We start from the raw sequence: 19,942 nt of genomic DNA on the forward strand, positions 1-19,942 counted from the left end.
CCGCGACTATTGAACCGGCCAATCAGAGGGCGCGGCGCGGCGGGCCGCGTCACGCGGCCTACGGGCGGCGGCAGGGGCCAAAGCGGAAAGGGCGAGCGGCCTGGCGGGCGGGAGGCGCGGCCTTCAGCTGAGGGGCGGAGCTCGTTCGCCTCTTCGAATTTGAAAGAAAAGGGAGGGAGAAATAAGGCGGAAGATGCCAAATAGCGGGAGTTTCGAAATGAAGGCGGCTCGGGGGGTTGGCCAGGCGCCCACCAGAGCCGCTCTCTCTCCCCTCCTCAGCCGGACAGGGGAGAGGAGACGCAACAAAAGGCGGCGGAGCCGAGAGCTGGACGGGGAGAGATTACACTCCCATCGCTGTCAGGAGCAAAACAGACTCGACTTGGAAAAATCAGTTTAATTTATTACCAATCACATCAGAGCAGGATAATGAAAAGTAAATACAAATCTTAAAATACCTTCCCCCCACCCCTCCCTTCTGCCTGGGCAAACTTCATCCCAAATTCTCCACCTCCTCCCCCTCAAGCGGCACAGGGGGAAGAGGGAAGGGGGGGGGTGTCAGTTCATCGCACCTTGGCTCTGCCACTCCTCCCTCACTTTCCTCCCCTGCTGCAGCATGGGGTCCTTTTCCATGGGGCGCAGTGCCTCCGGAGCGGCTGCCCCGGTGCGGGCTCTTCCCACGGGCTGCAGGGGCACAGCCGGCCTCACCACGGGCTGCAGGGGAATCGTGTCAGGAGCCGCTTTACTCCTCCCCTCCCGCACCGACCGTGGCAGCCGTAGGGTTGTTTCTCTTATAATCACTCCTCTCTCCAGCTGCAAGTGGTGCTGCCCAGGTTTTTTTCCCTTCTTAAATACATTATCCCAGAGGTGCTGCCACCATCGCTGTTGGGCTCAGCCTTGGCCAGCAGCAGGTCCATCTTGGAGCCAGGGAGCACGGGCTCTGTCGGACACGGGGAAACCTTCCGGCGTCTTCTCACAGAAGCCACCCCTATAGCCCCTCCTGCTACCAAATCCTTGCCACGCAAACCCAATACAAACGCAGACACAGAAGTACGGAGGAAGTTTAATGCCATCCACTCTTGAAACAAGAGTTAACGTGTAGCTTTATAAGCAGTTGTCTTTAGACTAAAATTCAGAGTTCTCCCCCTTGGCGACAGCAAGTCGGTGAGATGCTCGTACCGCTTCCTCAGTGCGGCAGGCAGATACCACAGTTACATGTAGTTTAACACAAATTTCTTCTAAATCTGATCAAGCCTCTGAAAACTAGTTTCTTCAGACATTCTTACACGTGGAGAACAGACTACTGCCTGTAGCCTTTAACAGCACTGAAAACATGTCTACAAAAAGGATATTTGGTATTTACATCTGATTATAAGTTTGCTTTAGCTAAAAAAATTGTGTACATAGTCACTCTGTTTGCACGTAACATATACAACAATTTACATGAACTCAAGTTGACTACTGTATTCAGTATGAAAATAAATATGAATAAAACCTAAGAGATGACAGTACAAAAGAGTAAAACAGTTTTTCTTAAAAAAGTGTTTTGAACTTGATATTGAACCGCCTTGATTAAACAACCAAACAAACAAAACCAAAAAATTACTCTGCTTTTTCCTTGTCATGCTGCAGCCTCAAAAAAAGCAATTAGTCCATCTTGATCACAGCCATCCAGAGTTTCCAGAAGAAGAGGAACTTTAGTTTTCACATTGGTGCCTTTAAATTTAAATTTATCTATGAAGAGATCCGTGATCATACCTGTAAAGGTAAAATCCCAGGACTTATTACTTGCCTTGTTTTCATTATGAGGTATCTCTACTTGTTACTATGTACCAAATATCCTAGTTGATTCTGGGTTTAGAAGCAAGACTCTCAGGTGCTGTCTCAGCAAGACTCTCTGAAGCTCTCAGGTGAACAACTCTTGAAAATCTTTAGAGAGTTACTCAAAGTTTGCAGTAGCATTCAAGCCATTTTCAGGACATGCTAGGTTTTACTCCCTCACGTTTACCTTCGGATTTTTATGATCAAAACCACTGTGTAAAGACGCAGCCTTGGCTGTACGACCAGACAGACACCTACACTTACATACCTACTGTTGTCCTGAAGCTACCTAAGTGTACCCACTTATCAAATTATTTCAATTCTGCTGATACTGACTTCATAACTACTTCAGTCACGTCCCGCGTGCTCTCTGGACATTAAGTTGCATTTAAATAAAAAGTTGAATTGCTCAACAAACCATAAAGTCTTTCAAGATGTGCAGGTTGTCTCTTGTATTCCTCAAGCAGCTGATCTGCCTCTTCCAAAATGCTGCGGTATTTTGGTAGCAGGAAGTCCACATTTCCTTCGTGAACTTGTAATTCCTCAAAGACATTTTAAATCGTAAAAATTAACAGCAGTTAAGTATCGTAACAGCATAAAAGCAAGAAGAAAGTAAGCTTGGGTCTGACAGGAGGACGTACTTCAGAGACAAGACAATCTCCTTCTAAACTAGCAAGAATTACTTTCAAAGCACTTCATTTTCTAGTCTTCTAATGAAACACCAGATGCTACTTGTCACTTCACAGACCAGATTCTCAAAATCCTGTACATTACAGCTTCCAGCTCTGAGCACTGCCAGGAGAGGATCACCCCACAGCCCTGCCCCTACAGAATCAAGCCTAATGAAGGCTCAAAGCCTTCACCATGTCTTCGTTTTTAGAAACAGTAAATTCCTAGAAAGTGTAGCACGTGCTAAAAACCTGAAGGTAAAAGTCAAGTCTAAAAGTATCACTCAGTTTGTGACAGCAAAAAGTTCTAAAGACCTCTTGTAAAATGCCCTAGTCTATCTATCGTCAGAGCAATTTAGGACAGTCAGTAGCACAGATCTTTTTATCCCCCAGACTGCTCTTTGCTAGATGAAAGGTAATTACGCTATGCATCGTCAGTCTGCTGGGATAACAGCTTTCATCAATCATCAGATTATTTTACTGCCTATGAATAAGTTACTATCCAAAAAATGAGTGACAAATAATTTGTTTGCCAAATGAAGCCCAAGTAAAATATACAGAAGAAAAATAAAAGTGGTTGGTTTTTTGGTTTTGTTCTGGTTTTTTTGTTTGTTTGTCTGTCTGTTTTGGTGTTTTGTTTTTTACACAAAACAAAGATACACACTGTTCTCACTGGCAGTCAGTTTTTCTACTAACTATAGATTTCTGACAACTAGTATTTGATTCTCCCAAAGGACAAGAGAGAACTGGTGGTCCATTTTCACCTCCCTTTCTCTTAAAATAAATACTAAAAGAGATGATGGCAAGTTTTTGATGGTAAAATACTGGTTGTTGGAAAAAGTCCAAGAATTGAGAAAAGCTGCCTAACTGGTACTTCTCAAAGACTAACCGTTGAGGAGAGCTATTAAGCAGAAGGTTAATAAGCAGATAATTCAGAAGTTATGACACAGTAGGACAAAGTTCCAAAGCAAGGAAGTTGCATCTGGCGTGGGTGATCATCCTCAGACCTAAAAAACTTTCAAAGGTTAGTGGAAAGAGACAAAGAAGGAACGGCAAAATAACTGCAGGCAAAACGAGAACATTAGATGATAAAGCTGGCATTTAAGCATCCTCACCATCAGTCAGCAATCCTACGTTATTCTCTAGTTACAGAGTACAAATAGGAATTTCACTTGAAGAAACCTGTCACTTAAATAATTAAAATACACGTCCTGGGAATAGAAACGAACAGATACCAGTATGACACACATCTGACTTGAGCCATACAGCTTGGTACCTGACAACATAATCCCCCATAAAAATCCTTCCACGGGAGTCTGGATACTTACTCTCAAAGCATCTATTAAGTGAACCTTCTTGGCCAACAGCTGCTGATACTCTAATTTAGGGTGGATAAGCTTTAACGTGTGCTTCACAGATTCTTCATTTATGTCTACAAGGGAGTAAAAAAAAACAAACCAAAAAGGAAATGAATACTACATATTCAATTCATAAGAATATAAAATGAAGTCAAGGAGAACAAAATAGAGGAGAAAGTTTTACCATAAGATATGTTGAGGTTAATCTTCCTTTTAGTAGCCTCTTTGGAAAGCACATCTTTTAGGATAGATATTGTAGAAATGTTGTCAGACTTAAAACAGCCCTCACCTTTTCTATAAAGAAAGAAAAACTTTAAATGAACAAATTTAAAAACACATACGCATTCATTAGATTTGTCCCTATGTTAAAATACAAGGTCTGTAAAAACGATTCTCCATACAGAGTTGGTTGTATACACACCTCCCTGTCCTTATTCCCAGTGTAATTTTGTCAGAGAAGTTTGTTCCAGTAAGACAAAGCAGTATACACATTCTCAGGTACGCACAAAGCAGTTATCTTTATTGTATGGCACTAAGGTTATACAAGTAAGATCCCTGACTGCATTCATTCCTCCTAAGTTTTATCATTGCAATGCCTTGAAGCCAAACAGCAAGCTGCCACACCAGAAGGGATTAAAAAAAAAAAAAAAAAAAACCAAAAAAACCTCTTCCTTTCCCCCCAGAAAACCACCACCTAACAACTTTCTACATTACGAGTAGACAACTCATTCCAGTATTGTAGGCTAGAAGCAGCTTGGAACCTGTATAATTACAATAGTTATTTTTTCCCCACTTTACAGTTCCATTTTCAGGTGGACATACATAATTTGCTGAAGGAATATAAAATTAATTAATCTGAGAACAGAGTATTAAACACAAGTCATATTTGCCTAATATAACTTGCAGAAAAATAAGGTTTTCGGCTTAATGCTTATTCACATTTTTATTTGCATGAGTATTAAGTGTCTTCTAAGTTATTTCTGCTCCTCAATACAAAAAAAAAAGTTAAAAAACAATAGGCATTGCAAAATAATTTCACTATATTACTTAGCTAGGTTCTTTAAATTCTAAAAGCAAGTCCTCATCCTAAAAATATATCAAGTCTTTCCTCCCTGGCAATTTTGGCTTTTAGTCCAACTTCAAGAAAAACCCCATGCAAGTTACACACTGCATCACTGCTGGATAGTGCTCACCCTGGTACTGTTTGACAACCATTTTTAAGAAAGATTCCTGTTCTCTTCAATTGGAGTGTTGATGGGGCTGAGGGTGGAGAGGTGAACAGTAGTGTGTGCGTGAAATGGTACCTGCAGACCATGAAAGGTCTGTGCGTGAATGGTACTTTCAGAACGAAAAGGACAAAAGACTCAGCGCAGTCACTTTGTACTTTAGTAATTTTATTTTACCTGTAAGTACTTTCAAGTTGTGTACCCAGGAAGGTGTTCTGAAAACAAAAGGTGATACTCTCTCCAGCGGGAGTCTTTTCAGGCACTTCAGGCAAGCAAAACACAACCCAGGAGTGAATTTCAGCAAAACTGAATTGGCCTTTGAGCGTCAGCGTATTCATGGGTCTGTGACATTATGAAATGAAAAAAAAATAGTTAACAATTATGAAGGGGGGACACTCCCAGTGCACTGGTTATCCATGTGAAAAATGTTTAGTTCCACATTATTATTTCCTTTTAATCAACACTGTAAAAAGCCAGGTATCTTGCTAAGTAGCTACGTATTGCAGGTTGCAGCTACTTTTCTGTATTTCAAGACAAAAAGCTATGCGTACATTCAAGTTTTACCTCATAGCAGGCATGTCAGAACTGGATAAGAAACTAGTTGGAAGTTTTTTTACATATCCCATTTCAAGTTGTTAAACCTGAAACTCACGACAAAGGTAAAAAACTGACAACACACGATCAAGAGCCTCAACCATTTCCCGTGCTATAAACCACAAACATAGCATTTATATTAAGAACAAGCCATAACGGAGCTCATTTGCACATTAAGTAAAAGCCTTTGGTATCAATCCTTCAGTCTTGTTTTAAAGCAAGCAAAACAAGATGTTAATTGAGGGTGGGGAAAAATCAAGTAGAAATTGCATAAAATAGTAGGCTCCCAATAGAGAGATAAGGGGCAAAAGAAGTCTTGGCTCAGTTTTAGAGTCAAATTAGCTATGGGAAAGAATTAGATTAAAAGGGTGGAGGGCAGAGCAAGGCTGAAACTGAGAAGACTGAGGTTACTAACACCAGAGAGTTTCCTTCCTACCACACCCTCAGCTCTACTAACACGTGGGGCTGCACTATAACCCAGGTCAGGAAAATGAAAAATAATCTGAAAACAAGGGTAAAGAACGGCAAGGAAAGCAGGAACCCATTCAATTTGTATTTTCTGTCAGAAAACCCATAAAATGGAACTATAGCCTTAAAATTTTAGGTTAGGGGTTAGGAATTACATACTTAAGTTTATAGAGTGAAAGTTGTTTCAACTGGATTACATCAGTTTTCCAGGAGAAAAAGGCATTGATTTTTCATTGCAAATACCTGTCATGGTCAATAGAATGAGTTCTCTGATGAAGCGAAAGTGGTTTAATTTGATATTGATGAACTTGGCAGGTTTTTGGTTGAATTCTTGGAGTTACATATGCCTGAAGTGTCCCATACTGTCCTTCAATTGATCGAACCTGCAGAAAGAAAAGCAGAACCCGTAAAAAAAAAGAACAAAAGGGAAAAAGATTAATGTACCATGACTTGGAAAATTGGTGGGTATTCAAAGTAGGTTAATGGAAGACTGTAGCACTTCAAGAATACTTCAAGAGTACTATATTTACTTGATAGTGCCACTATAAATGGTGCAGAGATAAAGTGACTTGTTCAGAACCAATAAGCACACTAATAGCATTTATTAAGAAGGGGACTTGGGAAATAAGACTCTTAGTTCTGCACCCTAGGTCCATTATTGTGACCTCACCAAAAACCAGATCACCACCCCCAGCTTCCCCAGATTTGATGCACCTTGTGCAGACTTAAATTTCTAATGATAATCTTTTGACTGAGTTTTACATAAATAAACACACATCAGATTAGGAGGCTGCAGTGTTAGGAGACTACATGAAAAGAAAACCTAAAGCCCACGTGCATGCTGAGAGTATTCCTAATCACAATTTCCTTCATTACGTCCCGTGCTGGTAGCCACAAAAAGTGTGAATTTGGTGGATTGTTAAAAATAAACCCTCAAACACCGACATGCCTTTAGTATAACAAGCATGGAATGACTAGATTTGCTTCCTTTCCAAAACACAAATCCAGTCTATATTCCCAGTGACGTCCCAGTGCAAATTCCCTCTAACACTTCAGAGGACAAACAGTGCCAGAGCTTTCTATCCCACACCTCTCTTCACTTAAAGTTCCACACAGTGTTTCCAGAATCAAGTATTTCCCACACTCTATGATTTCCTCACTGCACTGCTTTCATCTTAGGGACACTCAAGAAGGTCCCCAGGCTCTCCTCTGAAGTAACACATTTTTAGAAGCCTTTAGAAAGTCTACAGACAAATATAAACACAAGCCCCAGATCAGAAGGTTCTCAGGAAACAACGAGCAGTAAAAATTAAACCGATTGTTCACTGAAGCTAAACAGGCAGTCCAGGTAGAGATCTCTCCATTCCTAAGCAGACATCTAGACAACCATTAATTTATTATGGAAAATATTTTGGAGCATTTTACCTTAAGTTCAAGTCTTGTAGTATTTGCTTGACATCGGTAAGTCGCAAGAAGAAAGTTACTATTTGGCTGTAAAAAGCAAAAAAAAAAAAAAAAAAACCCAGAAAAGTAAGACAAAGCAGGTCTGTGGATTCACAGAAGTTCTTTACCTGCAGACACAGACAATAAAGTTTTTGCAATTTACGTACAGCTATTGTCCAAAAGTTAAATACAAAAAAGTAATCTTTGGTTCCCTTGAATATTCCAATTAATTTTAATGATGGTAGAATTTTAAAAAAATTCTCTATATAACGAGAAAACACCTGAACCATCTTATACTCTTTAATGCCACCATAACAATTATAGAGATATTTATTTTTCATCTGAAGAATGCATCTGCCAGCTTGCACCACTCATCTGCCGCAGTAGTTCAAAATCCAAAACCTAAAGTAAGATCACTAAGAAAACAGACCAAAAAAAAAAAAAAGCTAAATTAATAATCATGAATGACAAGGAACTTAAAATAAAAAGTTGATTTATGAAAGCTCCAGGGTAGACCAATGATGCAAAATTTTAACTCTTAAAACTAAAATACTTAGAGGACCATTACAAAGAAAAGGACTTCACAGAAGATTTTGATAATGCTAAGGTTGTTTCTGGATTTTCTCCCTGGCTCTAAGCATCACTACTAATTCTATAAGTATTTAAGTATACAATTATCATATTAAAAAAATGCACGTAAACATATGCCTTCCCACACAACAGAATTTCCATGTTCTAACATGACTTTTAAGAGACACAGTAAGAAATAGAAAGTTCTTCACCTAAATTACTTTGAAGTAAGTATATGTGATACTGGCAAACCCAGAGAAGAGAGCAATACTGAATGTGTCTCTCACATTCACGAGAGCTGTTGTTCCTGGATCTTTTTGCACATATTTAGCTTTGCCTTGTGTCAGGACCTGCCACTAAGTCTGCTGTACGTCTAATGAAGCTGACCTCTCCAAAGTTCCCAAACGAGTAGTTTAACACCATATATTTAAAATTACAAATATATAAATCCAAATTCTATTTTTAGTATACAATATTAAGAGCTTTAATCATATGATCTCTAGAAATATAATCTCTTTTGTTTCACTTACCTCAGAATCACAGCTGCTAAAACTAACAACAGCAGAATTTTTATCCACATCCAGCAAGTCTATTGGGACATCACTCTGCAGAACACATGAGGAAGGAAAAGTAAAGTGCTTAAGCTCCTGAGTAGCTTCAAATGCATTTATCCTCTGTCAGAGTGGGATTACAATATTCCTTCAGGAAACCAAGGATCATATTACATAATTATTAATGATCCTTTTACTTACAGTAACACTTCTGACACAGACCACTTCTTATCTAGATGTGTTTTCACTGGAATTAAAATTAAATCTAACACTGTTTTGAAAATGAGATTAAAGGGTATTAAAATGATTAATTACTTGATTTGGTACTGCTTTGTAACCTCACAGAAGTGTCGGGAAACATTGACAAATATGCAACATACTTCCTAAAAAAATAAAACAGTTTTATTGTCTTCTCACAGCAGAGGAATAGCAGATACTGCTTTATATTTCTTTAAAGAAAAAGCTTTAACTTCCAAACTCTGCACTACATTCAGGGCTAGATTAAACAATTTCACTATTCCTCACCTAGCTATGAAAACAGCAGATACTACAGAGCTGCAAATTAGCTGTACCTTAGTATTGCTCTAATAACATCCCTAATAAAAAAAAAAAAGATTTTAATCGAGGTGAAAAATAAAATCCTACAGTAATTCTCTGTCATTTATTATGCCAAATTTACCTCACAAACTCCTCCTCATCAAATTTTTCTCCCCATTTATATCCCCAAAAAAGTTAATTCAGTACCACCACCCCTGACTACCAAAGATAACATTAATTTCAGCTGATGCAGGAGGAGGAATAACTAATTAAGACTGCTCTACTCAGCAGGAGTATTCATCACCGATTGCACACAAATCACACGCTGTTCCACACTGCAAGTGCACAGGTGGTCTGTCCACACCATTCTAAAACTAATTTTCCACTACAGAGGGTACTTAACTGGCAAGCGAGAATCTGCACCTCATTTAAGATTTAGGGAGTTAATTGCTGTTTAAATAAGGAGGGACATGCAGAAGCAAACACAAAATTTACACAGAAACCTGCTAACACAGCAGGTGTTTTGGCAGTCTAACGTTGCTCTGTTCAATAAAGGTTTAACTTGTATTTGCTCCCTAACAAGCATTTACAACAGTTACTTCAACATTGCAAAGCTAGACACTTCAATTTCAATTCCCTCTGACAACAATTCAGACATTAAAAAAAACCCATATGCTTAAGATACGATAACTCAGCTTTTTAAACCAGAAAGTCCCTGAATGTTTTATTTAGATACCAAGAAAGCCAACACGAATAAAACCTCACTCACCTGCACCAGGACGTTATCTATAGCTGTCTGCACCTCCAAGATGAGGCTGTAGCTAGCGTCATCCTTATTTAACGTAAACTTATCATTCACACTAAATGCAGGTACTGATGAAACAGCAGTACTGGACTGAGAAGACTGTTGGTATTTTTCACGTTCCTGAAGTACTTTCATCTGTAAGCATTCCAATTCATTCCTAGAAAAGGGCAACCACATATAACGTCTTAAAAAGAAAAAAAAAAAACAACAAACTACAAAAGCTACCCTAGAAATTGAGTAGACTAAGCTTGCAAGGCAATCATGTTTCTCTTCTGTCCATAATCTTCCTACCACAAGTGACTGGTGACTCCTTCTCCACATACATAACAAAATACAAACTATATCCCATGAAAATGTAGATTCTACTGTACTTTGCCAAAAGAGATTTAAATGAGTCACAGGAAAGGACAACTTTTTCCCTTCTCAAGTACAACACATTTTGAATTATATACTGGTGACTACTTTCCTCCCATCATTGAGAAGCTCTAAGCAGCATGGAAGAAGGGAATCTTACCTCGCTGATACTGAGGAAGAAGGCATTAAGATATCATGTGAAGGCAAGACAGAAAAAGACTGTGAAACGAAGCTGCTACTCGTTTCTGCTTTGAAAGGGCTTGATTCTAATTCTAGATACATTAACAATATAGACAATCCAGTGAGATAGGAAAGAAATATGACATTTCAGCTTTTAACATTTCCATTCTTCCATTTAAATTTCTTTCTAGTGCAATTACCTTAAGGATGAAATCTTGCTCTGCATTTCTTGACTTAATTTTAGTTCTCCACCTGATCCATCTTCTCTATGGACAGGTTCTGTAGTCAGTCCTGTCAGCCAGCCTAAACCAATATATGAAGTTTATATTCCTTATAATCTATTATTAAAAAAAGTCTACACTCAGCTTTTCTACGTGTGGAGCGAGGCTGGTACCCGACACAGGGTAGAGAGAATCAAGATTTAAATTTAATTCTTTATGTGGAGAATTAATCCAGACACTGAGCATGATTTTTTAATGGGTTTCATTCTTAACTTACAGATTGGAAAATATTTTTTATCCTGTTTCATGAAGTACTTCAAGCAATAACTCCCTCTGCAGTAGTTTTTAACCGAGTGCTTAAATTTTTTCCCACCTCTGTTTCTCTGACAAAACCTTCAATAATCGGCAGTACTATAGTTGGAAAAAAAACCCGCCAAACCCTAACAAAAATGCTGTGCAGTGTGCTCATAGCAAACTATATGTTGCACAGTGTGCTTCTTTGAGATTGAACGCTGCCAGTTGAAGTGAAAAAAATAATCTGTTTACTTAATTACATTTACTTACAAAAGCAAATACTAATTGATTATATCCTGACACCTCAGGTACGATATGCAGACTTGAACGGGTGTTTATAGCTCTAGTCATCTCATCTAATGTATGCAAGCAGTAAGACAGCATTATGATAAAATGCACCATAAAAGCTGACACGTCCACAATCTTTCACATCCCTTAGCCATCTGCTTCAAGTATCAAGGAAGCCCAATAACGGAGCATGAACTTTTAAAAATATCCACAGAAGTCCTGTGCTTCAAATGTAACTTTCACTGCTCTAAGTACCACGTCTCCCGATCCGTCAAAATCTGCCAGACTCAGTCCACTGCACATCCTACCAGAGTTTTCCTTCAAAAACCCACAGGTGAACGTGAGCTTTTGCTTTTTTCTTTCTTCTGTGATTCATGGATCCTTATAGGAATATTATAACTAAACGAAGACACAAAGGACTTTGGGCACAATATTGTTGCAGCCTATCACACCAAAACAATCCACATGAGGTGAGGTATAAGAGTCTTTTAATCATCCAAAAACTGTATTAAAGAGGTACTTGAACACCATTACTTCCCAATAACTGACTGAGAATTGCATCTTGCCAAAATACATTATTTTGAATAGAAGTCTAAGTAGGCTAATTTTTTAGCACTGCAGATAACCAAAGACAGAGATTTAGTGGTATTTTAGCTCTGGCAGTTAAGACATGCAGCGTGTTTTTTTATCACGGCCTCTGTCACAGTCAGGCCAATAGCCTGAGTCCTACAGAGGGGCTGCCGAGACTCCTCACATGCAAGAACTTCATCATAATGCAAAATCAGCCCTATCTAAAGCCCTATGAAGCTGAAAAGGAAGGAAATTATGTAAAAAAAATGGGGGGTGGAGGAGGAAAGATATGCATGTCTATCAATATTTTTAATACAAAAAACCATAATAAATAATTCATTTGGACATAACGTATTCATTATTTCATCACAATCAGGCAGCAGTCTACACCAGAGAATAACAAGCTTCCGTGTTACACAGCAGAACACATTATGAATACCCTAAAATATAAAAACATAATTTAAGTGTAGAAAACTTTTTTTTTTTTTTAAAGAAGTGTAAATATTAAATTAGAAGAGATCTTTTCAACAAAACATTACCCTGGTTCCAGTCAGAACAAAAATTTTAAGAGATGTGAGCTGCACCAACAACATGGTCTGCTTCATTTTTATCACATCCCCATATATGAAATTTATTGAGATATGAAGCTTACCTGAATACGTGGATGCTAAAATTTCGTCATACCCTTCTTTTCCCACACAGCCACCCTGGATTGACGCAATGCTCTCTGATAAAGCCTTCAAATAAATATATTCAAGCAGAGGGAAATATCACTGCACTCATTTTAGAAGTTTGGGGTTTTTTTGTAGGAGTTTTAAGGGCTACACTCCTCCTTCTACCTGCATTGCAAAATACCTACATAGAAAGGTAATACCTAGACCTACAAAAACGTAAGCTATCTGATGACTATCGCAGCTGAATCAGGGTGTTTTAACAAATGCATTCCCATTCTACTCTGCATAACAAAAACATTAAAAAGCACTTTAAATCAAAACACTGGTGGACAATATTTTCCCAGCAGGAATCAGCGATCTGACAGAAGGTGGAGATAATCACTACAGATCAAATCTAGTAATTTAAACAATTCATAATAAAAGTAATTGGGCTCAGTAAAGTCCTGACAGCTTGTATTTATCATTTGACATGTAAAACACAGACTACACACAACGTGAGTTTGTTTTTAACACTGAAAGAAAAGCATTGTATTAGGTTTCACCCAGGAGTGGCCAACAGAGATAGAACTTTAACATACTCTCTACACAATTTTTACTTTTACTTTTTGCTTTTAAGAACTTTCTGGTTCTTAAATATTAGGATATTGCTTTGAAGTTCACATTGTCAACACTACAGAGCTCATAAAACTAAAAACAAAACACATATTTTAGTAGTAATGATCTTTTAAATGCTTTAAGTTTTGAAATACAGATTTTTTTTTTTTAAATAAGTTTTCCAGCAGAGTATGACGAATGTGAGCTTACGTGATCATATCGAAGGACAGGATCATCTGCACTCTCAAAGTTATAGACTTCCAGCACTCCATCATCTCGTCCAACGAGTAACTCTTTAACTCCATCTCCCAGAATGTCAAAACTATCAATACATAAGATACCTAAAGAAAAAGAAAACAAAAGCGTTTATTTAATCTTTATTCGTTTATAACACAATAATACACAGGCCACGTTCAGCTACACAGAGAGAGATTCTTGGTCGGCTTTCAAGGTTTTATTAACGCCATTTCTGGATAAGTCCACTAGAGGGCTGAAGTCTCTCACTTGTGCCTGAGGTTCAAGACCGTACAGTGGGTTTTACAGCAACCAACACCAAATCAAAACCATTACAGTTCCCTTGGGGAAAAGCACTGAACAGAGACGCCTCCTGACGTCCAAGCTTTGTGGGGTTTAACCCCGCTCTCATCAAACATTTCCCCAGATGAACTACTTGCTTGTCCAGACTACTATAAATTTGCCAGTTGAAGAAGAAAGCATTCCTTGTTTCCTATAATTGACTTAAAGCTACTGGTAAATGGACTACTATGAATGCTGCCTAAGGTGACAGAAAGAGGGTTCTGACTTGTGCCGGATCTGGCCTAGGTGATGCTACTTGACACATAAGGGGACAAACCCGCTCCTAGCACATGAGGAACCAGGCTATGACAACTAATCATGTCTGGCCAGGAAAGAGAGTTCAGGTCTGGAAGAAAAAGCAGTCAGAAAGTCAGTACAAGAATTAATTAAAAAAATGAGGTGGAACTTAACTTTTATGACTCTCTCATATTTAATATGAACAGTAAGGACAGACTAGGAAGCATTTTAAGAAAATAATTTAGCAACAGTTTTCATGAGATAATTAAATAAAATATGTTGGTTTTTTTTTCTATTCCTGGTCTTCTCCTTTACAAAGGACTATGGGCTAGTAGATGCTGCAGAAGCAGCACACCAAGGCTGAAACTATGCTCCAATCAGTTAAGCTCACTGTGGAGCTTTAACAAAAGCCTTATTTCATCTTGAGACAAAAGCCCTTATAATGGCTTTTTTCTTTTTTTTTTTTTTTAAAAAAAAAGAAGGAAAAAAAAAGTCTTGCAGGAAAGATGTTAACTTTTTATCCAAAGAGACTTTCTGAACATCTGAAAAATCTGGCAGGTGTATTTGCACTCAAAAACAGTCACTAAAATGCTAAAAATCATACACAAATCAACACTGTTTTACAAACACCACTTTAAAACCACTGTAAAAACAAAAGTACACTAAAGTACTGGAAATAATATGAACTGAAAACCCAAAGCCAGACAAACTGATTAGAATTATTTATAGGAAAATCAGAAGAAGGAAAGAGAGCTTACTCATATTAATGGCACATACTGACATAATTTCCATGTGCCTCCGAAGTATCTATTAATAAGATTTCCTGATAATTTACTTGTAGTAAAGCCTCAGATATGCTGGAAAGCTCAAGAGCGAGAGACTGAGACACATACCTCCTCTCTTCTTTTCATTTCCAATTTCCCACTTAGGTATAGGCTTGGAACCAGTAATCTGGATAAGACCCAGTTTACCATCAGAAGTTCCATACACAACTTCTTCTCCAGAATCACCTAAACACATAAACTGAAATTAGAATTGATAAAACCAAGTACATAAATTTAAAAAATTTGAAAGTATTGTGTAGTTATACTCTACAGCCCAAGGGAAAAAGAAAATACTAACATTAGTGTTGTGTAACAACTGTCAGGTTTAAAAAAAAAAAAAAATACAGGAAAACTGCAACTGTTCTGATAATTTCCTCATGGCTATCATTCTTCTGTGTATGAATGCCTTCCTGTGCTGGAGTTTTCCCTAAAAACCACTCATAATCCAACACTTGAAATTTCAGCAAAGATAGGCTATTAAATCGCCTTTACAGAAGAGAAATATAAAGATTAATTCAGAATACGTATCCCATCGTGAATGCTGTGCCAAGACTTAAGCAAGTAGGAACTACTTTTCCAAATGTACTCTGAATGTCATTGTCACAATCTAACTGACACTAAATTAAGCACCAGATTAACACAGTAGAGCGATTTCTACTAGGTTAGAACAGATTAGCAAGACGGATGATCAAACTATTTTAAGCCTGATCCTTCCACAGTCTTAGTTTCTGTAAGCTCTACTCAATATTCTCATCCATCCATGGACAGATGCAACTAGGAATTCTAGTTATGGAAATCCACGTGTAAGAGAAAGTCAAATCCAGAAGTTTGACAAGGCCCCAAAAAGTCCATTTCATATTTACACAATGAGACCACCTTTTATCTCACTGCTCTTGTAAGAGGCTTTCAATTAAATGTGACTATAATTCAGAACTGTTTAAAACAGTTTTATGTGTGTATATATTTATTTGCATGTAAGAAATTACTTCACACAGTCAGTTTCCTGCCATATTTTTCATACCAGCTTAAAAATCAAGGCAAAACGTAATTAACAAATACAAGCAATAAAATCTTAAAAATATAGTAAAATAACATTATTTAGTTATGTGTATATTCAAAATCTTGTTACCCCCATTTCCATTGTTTAGAGCAAGGACAGTAGGTGGCCCAGGAACTTCTGCTTCATACAGTAAATCAGATCCCTAAAGAGAAAGAGAACTATCTTGAATTAGTTTTGTAAAAAAAACCCAAAACACCACAAACAAAACCACATCAACGAAAATAATAAAAAATAATAATTCAAAAAAAAACCAAAATCAAACACAAAACACCAACCACAAACCAAACCTCACCCCTGCAAGCATAAGGACAAAATTATTATGGATAATAGTGATGGATATGCTTCACTTACACAAACTCCCAACATCTATGGGAGAACCATTTCTAAGTCAAAACAAGGTGAAGCTTAAATAAATAAAACATAGGACTCCTGAAATATGCTATTATTAAAAATAATTTGTGAATTTGTCTCTCAAATGAATTAGTTAAACCCCTCAGCATCATTCAGACTTGTTGCAACAGTAATTTGTGAGAGCAAGAATCTCCAAACTGATAGAGGCTTACACATTTAGCTCCCTTATGTAACCAAAAGTGCTTACAAGGGACCAATTTATCATCTACTTCCACCTAGGAATTCCAAAGCCTATTTATAGTGGTTTTATTCATCCTCATTTTGCAAGTGTATAACCATGATTTTCCTTTAAAAAAAACCCAACGTACCAGCATTATAGACAGCAACACTGCAAAGTAGGATACAATATGCTTATCCTTACGGTATTTAAGCCATGCTGATACGCTGATTCCCTTAAGAATTAGTCCAATTCCATGGCATTAATAAATGAAACAAACAAGCAAGTACTTTAACCTGTAAAACTCTGAGGACTCTATCCTGACATGCAAGCACCGGCGTAATGCAATTGACTTTATCTACAGGAAGGCAGAGAACATCATTGATTTTATCTCCTGACAGGTAGTAGTGCTGGTCTTTGCAGTCGCAGTAATGGTTATAGATATAGCTCGCACAAAGAAAGAGATCTGCTCCTGAAATATGCCTGAGAAAAAGAAAACACCTCCTGTAGTATTTTCCCAGTATAGCTGCAGTGACACTCTTTTAGTCCTACCGTATGCATGCACTACTGCTTGCAGATTCAAGGCATTAGTGGGTCCCGCAAGCTACTCCAGCTATTAAAGAAAAAAGTTTCTTATAAATGCTAAAACCATATGATTTCTATAGCTCTCAAACTTCCTATTTTGTCTTCACATAAAATCCCAATAATATCTTTATAGAAACTTCATTAATATATATTGATACTAATTCTTCTCGAGTCGTTTTATACTCGGCAGCATCTTAGAACATGATCCAAAAATAAAAAAATTGTTCCTCTTCTGCTGTGGACATGACACACCACGGCAACAACCCCAGCTTTTGCTCACCCGCACTTGCACTGATGTCAGCATCTCCAGACCCCTCCCAAGCCCCCTACACCTTCTAAACGTCACTATGATTTTCTGAGTTCCTTCTTAGACGTCATGACACTAGCTAAAGCTGGATTAACGCTTAGCGTTACCTACAAAGCACAGAATACGGTAAAAAACTATCTAATAAAGTCGTAAATGAGCAATCTGCTATGGCTACGAAAAAAATTATCATACATACATAGCTTTGATGTTTTCAGTAAGATTAGTTTCAAATGAAAGAAACTGCTTCCCTCTTTTTGTGAAACCTCTAACTTCTGATCCTGTAGCCACAAAAATTTTCTCCTGTGGTGTATTAAGAGCTCCTCCCAACTCCAATCTTGCAATTTTTTGGCCTGGTAGTGTCTTGAACACTGGCTGTAAATAGAAAAGCAATTTTCTTCATCACAGTATCACACTTACGGTAATCTTTCAACATAAAGGATACTAAATTTGCTTTACAATTTTTGGCAAAACTAAGGATACTATGGATTATACAGAGACAAAAGTAATTGTACATTTCTCTTCAGAATCACAAAGCAATCCAGCATTTTTTAAGTCAACAAATATGAAAAGTTGTAAAATACAATAAATTAAGACTTTATTATTTCAGTGTTATTTATCCACAGGAAAATTTCAGCACTGCTGATAGCAGTAAGTTTTTTGGTTGTTTGTTTTTTGTTGGGGTTTTTTGTTTTTTTTTTTGTTTGTTTGTTTGTTTTTAAATAACAATGTGCACACACACACACAGAATCACTCACTCCCTCTTATGTGTTGCATTCTTACTCTAGAAGACCACATAGATTTCTTTTTATTGCTATAGAGTCCTTGCAAGCTGGATACGAGCTTTCTCAAGAGGAAAAAATAAAATAAAATAATAAATTTTTATTAAGCTAGTCATAAGACCAGGCTCGTAAAAAGCAGTCAGTTTGTCAAAATCTCTTAAGGTGACTGAGTGAATCAGTGCAGGTTTTTATTCAGCCACAGTAACAGAGTATGTGTACAGGCTTAAGTCCAACTGAACTGCAAAGCAAAAGGTGTTAAACTGACTTTTTTTTGTGATGATACATGCTAGTGTCTGACTCTAGAACTGTGGAGGACCACGTGCTTGTCCAGGCATGAAACCAGTATGCCCTCATCACAACTAGGTACCAGTCCACAGCTCCACCTAGACACCTTCCGCTGGGATCTTTTTTTCCATGTCAATAAAAACAGACTTTCAAAGTTCATTAGGAAGAATCCTTAAAAATTAAAATGTTAAACAGAACATTTTCCACTTACCACAGGTTCCCCTTTTTTTATGCCAAAACACGTAATGACCCCATCCTGATCTCCAACAACCACCTTCAAAAGTGTAATACATCGTTATTTTTTATTACACACATAAATATTTTTAAATAACGCTTTTCCTATATTACTAACATTTTCCTGCATTTAAATTATTGAAGTTCTACAATACTTAATTTACATAGCTGCAGGCAGAAAAGCTAGATGAACCACTATATATAGGACACCAAAGCCTATGAGTAACAGTTTAAGCTTAGCGTTTACAATCCTTTTGCTACTTCTAATTGTAAACACCAGCAACCATCAGGTGGAAGACTTCAGAAAAGCATATTTGGGAATAGTTGTATTTTCACATTGAGAATTTATTATTAAAACAAGAAATGCACTGTTTTTTTTTCTATTGAGTTTCCTTAGCTCGAACTTGCATGAAGGAAAATTTTAAAGAGAAGTATTTCATTTATATTAAGCATTAGCAAACCAGAAATAGAGAAATAGGCAGGATCTTCCTTGGGGGTTCTGCAACACCTTAAGTTTTGAAAATTCCTTACTGGTTCTGGAAGTTTTCCAGAAGCAAAATTCAGACTTTTTTTTTTTTTTTCTTATTTTTTCAAAAGTTTTCCAACAATTTGGTCCCCAAATTTTTCCCTTTACGTTCTTCCCTAAGAAACTCAAGCGGTGACTAACAATAGCACCGCAGTACGCGCCAGAGCCAGCCAACGCCCGGGGAAGCCCCCAGCCCCGGCCGCGCATTGCCCACCGGCCTTACCTTCTGCGTGGCCTTTCTCCCCGAGGCGGGCAGCAGCCTCATGGTTTTCTGAGCCGTCACTCCCACCTGCGGAAGATACGCACTTTCACCGCGGCCGTTTCGGCCCAGTCCTGCCGCGGTTCTGGGGCCGAAGCGGGAGGCCTATCCGGTCCAGGACCCATCGGGAGGCGCTTCCCGCCCCGGCCCGGCCCCGCCGCCGGGAGCACCGGGATCTTTTCCTTCAGGCTCCTCACCGGCCCCCTCGCCCCGCTCCCCCACCTGCAGGTAGTCCACACGGGCCAGGCTCAGCTCCATCGCGCCGCCGGCCGCGGCCCCCGGCGCTGCCACGGCCCCCAGCGCTGCCACGGCTCCCGTTACCGGGGCAACCTCAGCCGGCGGCCGACGTGACTCCGAGCACGCTTCCTATTGGCTGAGCCTGACGGCGAAGGGGCGGGCCCGCAGGTCGCGATTGGACAGCGGGCAGGGGCCGGGGCGGTGAAGCGCGCGGCCGGGCCTGAGCCCCCCGGGGGTTACGGGTCTACCCAA

The 19,942-nt window shown here is 38.6% G+C and overlaps 1 protein-coding gene across 1 annotated transcript; it reads right to left on the reverse strand.

Moving 5' to 3' along the window:
* Nucleotides 1-1,436: 1,436 nt before the first annotated feature.
* On the reverse strand, nucleotides 1,437-19,753 carry BBS7 (Bardet-Biedl syndrome 7). Its single transcript, XM_086746563.1, has 19 exons — nucleotides 19,676-19,753; nucleotides 19,418-19,483; nucleotides 18,646-18,708; nucleotides 17,567-17,742; nucleotides 16,775-16,961; nucleotides 15,980-16,052; nucleotides 14,920-15,036; nucleotides 13,424-13,554; nucleotides 12,598-12,682; nucleotides 10,773-10,875; nucleotides 10,003-10,195; nucleotides 8,676-8,750; nucleotides 7,558-7,623; nucleotides 6,376-6,515; nucleotides 5,248-5,412; nucleotides 4,029-4,138; nucleotides 3,815-3,918; nucleotides 2,237-2,360; nucleotides 1,437-1,755 (listed from the first exon to the last, which is right to left on the reverse strand). The coding sequence occupies exons 1-19, from the start codon at nucleotides 19,709-19,711 to the stop codon at nucleotides 1,619-1,621; spliced, it is 2,151 nt and encodes a 716-aa protein (XP_086602689.1). The 5' UTR covers nucleotides 19,712-19,753; the 3' UTR covers nucleotides 1,437-1,618.
* Between the last annotated feature and the right edge of the window lie 189 nt (nucleotides 19,754-19,942).

Source organism: Chlamydotis macqueenii, chromosome 4 (genome assembly GCF_036417535.1).
Source record: "Chlamydotis macqueenii isolate bChlMac1 chromosome 4, bChlMac1.mat, whole genome shotgun sequence".
NCBI lineage: Eukaryota > Metazoa > Chordata > Aves > Otidiformes > Otididae > Chlamydotis > Chlamydotis macqueenii.

Coding starts and splice junctions, on each gene's coding strand:
- BBS7 (XM_086746563.1), bottom strand. CDS start 19,711: ATGGAGCTGAGCCTGGCCCGTGTGGACTACCTGCAG. Junction 15,037..15,979: donor TCTAAACAATGGAAATGGGG/GTAACAAGATTT, acceptor TTATGTGTTTAG/GTGATTCTGGAGAAGAAGTT. Junction 7,624..8,675: donor TTAGCAGCTGTGATTCTGAG/GTAAGTGAAACA, acceptor TGCTTTTTACAG/CCAAATAGTAACTTTCTTCT.